Raw genomic sequence first — 7,304 nt, forward strand, 5'->3', positions numbered from 1 at the left:
CTGAACCATTAAAATGAGCCTAAGAAACATAACACTGATGAGATAGTCCATAATATACAGAACAGGTACACAAATAACATATACATAAAAAAAATTAATAAAAAGCAGATACTGCTGCAAACTACTAAGTGTTCCAATGACCAGGGAAAGGCTGTTCAAATGATGAAGGAAGCAAGTCTGATGTGCCACCTCTGGAGCCACAGCCGCCAAGCATGCGCGTGTTCATGAACTATCCTCTCATCTTTAGGAAGAGGTTTTTTGTTTTTTTTATTCTGAAATAATTGCAGACTATTTGTAATGATGAGGGGTGCCAAGCTAACCTAGAGGTACCTGAGATTAAACATTAAATGGCTAGAAACGAGCAAAATGAGCAGCCATGGGCACTTTAAACTTAATATTTGCTTTCTAGCTGGCATTTGACCAGTTTTGTAGTGACTAATGAAGCTGGATGTTGTGATGGGTAATGTCGCTGATTTTTGTGCTGCAGACTTTGCAAACCGCTGTTCTCTTCTTACACCATTATCACTGAATCCAAATTTTAATATTTTTAGACTAGGTCCTTCCATGATAGCTGCAACCTGCAGGCTGTGCTCTGCTGGTCTGTTGTGTTCTAGTAGGATGCCAGGTTTGCACACATTGCACTAGAAATCACCCAATTATGTTTCAAAAACTAAATGTAATATATATATATATATATATGTATATAATTTTTTTTTTCTTTTGAGTCCCCCATCTCTGGTTACTTCTGCAAACAAACAAAATAAAAAAATAACATGTAGCGGCATGTTTTGTCGGTCTGGAGGCTCCACAAAGTCAAACCGAACCTCAAACAGGAGGAAGATGATGAAACAACCAAGATTAGAAATAAAACTAGAATAAAATGATAAATAAAGGCAAGCTTTAAATATTCACTGCAAACTTAAACAGGGGAAGAGTTTTCACTTGTGTTCATATTCATAGGGATTTCTCTATTCAACACAAACTGATTTTAAATCTGAAAACTTTTCTTTCTTCCCTTCAGCAGCAGCTGATAAATTATTTGAGTTAATGATCGTTGGTTGGTTTCTGAAGGAAAAAACTGGGCGACACATCTTAAGTCCATCAAGGCTAAATCAGGATGATTTTGTAAAAGCTAGTCATGCTTCGATTGTCTTTTACACTCAGAGTCTGAACTTAGAGCAAATTTTATGTAAGACTTGAAATTAAAAATAAGTCAAAGAAATTAAGTGAAACATGACATTTTGAGAAGCAAAGACACTATATCGATAGATTCCTTAACGGAGCTTAGTGCAGCAGCTAATTTGGCAGACAATGGCATTAAACAATACACAGCTGGGTTGATTAAAATTATTTTATTTTACCAACTGTTTCTTCTTCTAATTAACCCATTATCACAAAATAAAAACAACTTTTGACCCAGTATAACAATATAATTAAGTAAAATATCTTAAAATACCTTGATTCCGTGTTCAGTGTTTCATTTCACTTTATTTCTTTGACTTTATTTCAGTCCGTCATTTTATTCTTCCCTATCTGTCAGTGTTTGTTAGCAGAGAATCGCCTCCAGTTTCTCCTCAAGTATCACAGACCAGAAACATGTTCAGTGTGTGAAGACTTCCTGTCTGGATCAATAACCTGATTATTCTAACTCTGTTATCATGGAAATACATCTGTGTATTTATGTTTGTATTGTAATAGTCTGTATGTATATACAGCAGTGATACAGCCATTCAGAAGCTAAAATCACCCTTTTATACTGAAATCGCACTGTTTAATCACATTATTGTAGAAAACTCTTTGTTAAAAAACAGGAACTGATGTCAGAGGGTGGAGCTCAGCAAGAGAGAGGCTCTCTGCCATGTTAGCCTACAGTCTAAAGAGCCACTCATCAGTCTGAGACTCACCTGCAGCCGGAGATCACCTGTTGGCTCAACCCCACCTGAGTCTGTGAACAGAGACAGACAACGCTCACTGAGGGAGTCCCTGCTCCATCCTGACCGGTCCTCAACCTTGTCATAAACTTGACTCTTTAGCCGGGTAGTTCACGTTGGTTACCATGGTGACAACCTCGTCAGGTGCCGTGACACTTGTCAGCCGCTGCATCTGCACAACACGCTCCTCAACGCAGCCGGCCGACAGCCGAGCCTCGGCCTCGTGGTCCCAGCACTCCTCGATGGTTTCACAGAGCAATGCCAGGCCCTACAGGGACGCCCAAACATCCACCACACACAGACAGGGTATTAATGATGGTAATGCAGTTTACAGGTTGTTTGCATTCATCGTGTATTCAATGAGTGCAAAGTGGTACTGTATATTGTGGGTAATTTAGTCAGGCTCACAGTATGTTTCTGCCAGCACTCTCTGAGCGTCGGTCTGAGCTTCTTGTGGACCACCACCTCCTGCATGTCCTCCAGAGATGGATGCTGACCCACCTCCTCCTCAAAAGGTAGCATGTACTCATCCACCGGACCTGGGTCAGAGACATGTGGGACCATCAGAGTCCAGAACAGATATACTGGACAAGGTCAGCAGTAGTGATAACACCTGGAATAATAAATAAATAAAACCTTCTTGATACCCGTCCCTAGTTGTGAGTCTGTGTGTATGCAACAATAGGTCTTACTGCAGTGTAACACGTTACCCCGTTTCACACATCATGACTGATGACACCTGAGGCTTCAAATGTTGCTGCTGCCTCACAAACATTCACAGAGTAACAGAGTCATACAAGCTTTATGGTTAAAATATGTGGCAGAGAAAAGAGAACTGCTAGAAAGACATAATCACAAGCGTGAGAGCATTCCCACCTGTACGAGTAATAATGGTATGAAAGTAAAATGATACTGTGACTCATAAAATGTTACACAAAAACATTAGCAGCCTAAACTCAAGGCTTAAATCAGGAAAACCTGTGCCTGAAATGTGCTAGGGGGTCACGAGAAAGAATAAAAGAAAGGAGGGTTCACCAAATGAAATTATTTCATTGAAAATGATACAGATGATGTGAGACTTAATATGTTGATGATGACTGGGCGCGTCCAGATAACGAAGTTATTTTTATAACCTTTATTCTTGTTTTATTGAAATGATTCTTGTGTTTTCTTTTATTTGCTGGTTCAGGTCTCTTACTCTGGCAAACACGAATAGATTCCAAAAGGTTGTCAAGACGTGGAGCAAGACTGTGAATAATAAATAAATGGAGATACTGTAATTACCTAAAGTTCAGGAGCGGGACCTAACCTGAACTACGCCTCTTATATTTACACACTATTTAACTCACACAAAGCTCCATACCTCTGCTTTTTGTTTGAACGGCCAGAGCCCCATCCATGTGTACCTGCTCGCCTTCAATTTCCTCCTGCTTTGTTTTCGGATGCTGGACCGTTCCATTGTCGGATGGTCTTCTCAAACCAGCCGCTTCTGTTTGCATTCAGGCCACAGCAGTTCAGCCCATCCTGCCAGCTCCTCTTGCTTCTCCCTGACAGCTCCTGGCTGGCACTCCACCTGAGAGGATAGGTACTGAGGGACTCCTTCAGCCGGAGCTACTTGTGGACACAGTTTTCTCCTGTCAGGGTTGCCTCTTGTCCTCTACTGGTGCGGCTGCAGTCTCTCATTCTGCACCTTTGGAAGAGCCTTGTTTTATCTTCATTTCCTATACCATCCTGTCATCTGGGTGCCAGATCACGTGATCTCTCCCCCATTTGTTTCCTCCTTTTGGCACCAGGGTGCCCGCGGCTCCCACCACCAGCATCAGGCCCCTCTCCACCTACCCTTCTTGACAACTCCCTCACCAGTTCTGGGGGCTTGTGGGGCATGAAACAGTTCACCGATTCACGTCTCTCTCTTATTTTCAGGCTTATCTTCTCTACCCACTCACCCCAACCAGTTGAGGCAGAAGGCTGCCCACCAAGGGCCAGAGTCTATCAGAGGTTTCTTCCATTAAAGGGAGTTGTTTTTCTCCCCACTGTTGCCAAGTGCTGCTCAAGGTTGGGGTTTGTTGAGTTTCTCTTATTGTCGTGAACTGGTGCTAATACAATAAATTGAACTGAAATTGGATTTACTTAAACCTTGACACTTAACCATTTGGACTGCACTTATTTGTTGGAAGGGTTTGGGGGTCTGCCAGTGCCTGAGAGGAACGCAGGCCTCCTTAGCCTTCCCCGAAACCATCAAGTTCAAAAGCATCCTCTATCCTTATACTTCTATTTGTTCCAAGTGAGGGCAGGTCCCTGCTAGTGAACGTACCTCACTTGTTTAAGTTACATATTCTGGGGAAGGCTAGGTGAATCTTGACTATTGATCAGACTATCTTTGGAGAGTCTGTGATGCTTCTGTCAGGATGACAATATGCCCTCCCAAAATGTAGGACAATTTGACTTAAGAACTCCATGGTACCAATGGCAATCGGTCTGTTAACACCAGTTCTTCTGTTTGATCGCAAGCTAATGCATGCTACAATTTGCTAGCTAGCTAGCTAGCTATGCCCTCACCCAGCAAATGCATCCTACATGTTCTCCCTCAATACATCCATGATGAGAGCAGGCAGCACATTTCCATGATTGTGCATGGTTTCAGTGTCTTCACCCAACATGCCTGCAGAATTTCAAAGCAGAGATTACTCCTTAATTTTTCATGATTTTGAAAGCTAATTTTATATACTTGGCACCATTTTTGATAGTTCAGATTTGGCTGGGTGGTTAATAACATCCTCCTGTGGGGTAACAACCTCAGAACGCATTTAATTCTACTTTACCCCAACTTTAAATCTGTTTGTTCGGCTTTTGCTGCTTCTGTACCACCTAGTAGAGGGCAGTGGACTGAAAATTTGGTGGCCAGAATGGGGAGGGTCCTATGATTCTCCTGGCTCTACAGAAACACTGATCTGGAGAGGACTTCCAGAGGAGGCAAGGAGAAGCCAATGACTGCAAGGACATGCAGTGTTAACTGTCCGAAAATATGCTGCAGTACCATGGTTACACCGCTAGATGCTGCCTCTTGCTGTCTAATGAGATAAAGTTATGCGTTTATTGTCTGCCCACGTACGGGCCACACCAACTCTAAAACAAATGCACATTCTTGCCAATAAAAAAAGAAAGAGTGGTAGTGCGGCTTTCTGTGCTCACTGTTGCAGTTGTGTTGATGAACGCTGCAGCGGGGAGTTGTTGTGAGGCAGCTGTCCAGTGTAGCTGCTATCTGAGGCTCTGTTAATGCAGGCTGGGAGAGGATCGTCACGGAGCAGTTAGCTGTGCTACCAACGTTCAGGACATGCATCACCAATAGAATCAACACAAAAGTGATGAACTGTGTAAGTAAAAAGATCTCGTCTGCCATATCAATACAAAATGTAGGATTCCTTATGGCTGTATACAGCCATTTTCTTTATATAATCATTGGTTTTCACATATAAAATGGACCTGGCCTGCACCAGAGGATTATAAACTACAACAGAGAGATGCACTGACATTTCGGAAAATGTATTTTATATCCCGGATTCTGAACCACATTCATTATTTTAGTGTCATATGTTGCACAGTAAAATCCACATTTGCTTCAGCCCTTGTGGATTCAAGTACAACAGACTTAATAACACAGAGCTTGTTGGACAATCATTATCATTGTTGAACTTGGTGCCGCTGACTCTGCTCCAGTCTTAAAGAGCTACTGTAAGTAACAGGTACTGAACTGGCTGGAAGGGTGGCGGCCAACTGAGCACAGGTCGGACAAGAACCAGGAGGAGTCAGCAGCTCGACGGGGAAGCAACAGAGACCAGAGGAGCAGAGGACCAGGGCAGGCAGGTGAGATGGCAGGAGGACAGCAGGCAACAGGAGGACTAGAGGATCGGGCCATGCAGGTGAGTTGACAGGTGGTGGCAGGCAACAGGAGGACCAAAGGATCGGGACGTGCAGGTGAGTAGACAGGTGGTGGCAGGTAACAGGAGGACCAGAGGATCGGGACGTGCTGGTGAGTAGACAGGTGGTGGCAGGTAACAGGAGGCCGGCAGGAACCAGGAGAATCAGGTGAGAGAGCAGGTTACTCACAACGTTGGGTTCTCGCACCGTAGCTGGCAAGCAGGCTAATCACAGCGTCAGAGCACCTGCTCCACAGCATAACTGGCAAGCAGATTACTCACAGTGTCGGGTGGCTAACAGATAACGACACAGAATACCAAAATCGAAAAGAGAACACAAAACAAATACACAAACGCATGGTGCAAACAAAACGCAGAGTAACCGCGACAAACAGAACCAGCCGTGGAGCAAACTCAGAACATGAAAGCATGATAGTATCATAGAAACCTGGCAGAAATGAGAGTAGCAGGGACGAAGCTTAAGGTGTGTAGGCATGAATGATCCAGCGAAGACTAAGTGAAAATATGGCTGTATATATATGCAGCAAGACCGGGAGGTAATGAGCGGCAGGTGGAAGGAATGATGGCTAATTACTGTAACTGAGCTCAAGACAGGAAAATTTCGGAAGGACAGGAGAGGCAGGAGAAAAAAACCCAACAGGGAACCAACAAGTGACGCAAACCGTGACAGCATGGCCCTGTGATGTTATCAGACTGCACATGTCCACACTGTCAGGAACACACTGAACCTAAACATTCTCACACTTTCACTGTTGACAGCAAACACGCTGCGGTGACCATGGATCTAGAGAGGACCAGGACTTCCTGCTGGTTTGTCCTGCACCCCCTCTAGTCTTTGTGTAGTCTTTGTGTGTCTTACCATCAGCAGCTTTGCAGCGTGAGGCGAGCTCCCACAGCACCAGACCCAAGGCATACATGTCTATCCTCAGGAAGGCATCTCTCTGGACGTTAATGGCCCCCTCCAAGACCTCCGGGGCCATGTACCTCCTAGTCCCCACCTGAAACACAACAGGTACACAGTCACACCCGCTTTAAAGCTCTGGACCCTGTAAAACCACATCTGTGGTTCTTTACTTTCACCATTTGTCACAAGTTGATGCAGTGTCTCTGAGTTTCATCTGCACATCTTATTTCACTCCAGCTATGAACCTCATAATCAGCTTCTTCAGAGCCAGATGATAAAAACTGATTTTCCTCCATCATGTCTGAGAATTCCACAGTAAAACTAAAGAACGCACATTGCCAAGAAGTAATGGCTAATAAAGCGTCCCACTGCGACAGCAGCAGGGCTCCGCCATATACACTCATTGGTAAGTAAGTATTTGCATTTGGGTGCCTCTCTCTGTGTCCCCGCCTTGCTTCAATATGATTCACTTCTGACAGCTCTGGTAAGAAAAACAAAACAAGCGCTTAGTTTGATGCAAGGTGCCTACCT

At 44.0% G+C, this 7,304-nt stretch overlaps 1 protein-coding gene across 1 annotated transcript; it reads right to left on the reverse strand.

Moving 5' to 3' along the window:
- Nucleotides 1-698: 698 nt before the first annotated feature.
- Nucleotides 699-6,896, reverse strand: LOC109970420 (activin receptor type-2A-like). Its single transcript, XM_020617964.1, has 3 exons — nucleotides 6,729-6,896; nucleotides 2,340-2,470; nucleotides 699-2,199 (listed from the first exon to the last, which is right to left on the reverse strand). Exons 1-3 carry the CDS (start codon nucleotides 6,847-6,849, stop codon nucleotides 2,014-2,016), a joined length of 438 nt encoding a protein of 145 aa, XP_020473620.1. The 5' UTR covers nucleotides 6,850-6,896; the 3' UTR covers nucleotides 699-2,013.
- Nucleotides 6,897-7,304: the final 408 nt, after the last annotated feature.

Source organism: Monopterus albus, unplaced genomic scaffold (genome assembly GCF_001952655.1).
Source record: "Monopterus albus unplaced genomic scaffold, M_albus_1.0 scaffold198.1, whole genome shotgun sequence".
Classification (NCBI taxonomy): domain Eukaryota; kingdom Metazoa; phylum Chordata; class Actinopteri; order Synbranchiformes; family Synbranchidae; genus Monopterus; species Monopterus albus.

Excerpts from the sequence above, each read along its gene's own strand:
- LOC109970420 (XM_020617964.1), bottom strand. The coding sequence starts at position 6,849 with ATGGCCCCGGAGGTCTTGGAGGGGGCCATTAACGTCCAGAGAGATGCC. Across the intron at positions 2,471-6,728 it reads ACGCTGCAAAGCTGCTGATG|GTCCGGTGGATGAGTACATG; the intron begins GTAAGACACACA and ends TCTCTGACCCAG. Across the intron at positions 2,200-2,339 it reads AGTGCTGGCAGAAACATACT|GGCCTGGCATTGCTCTGTGA; the intron begins GTGAGCCTGACT and ends GCGTCCCTGTAG.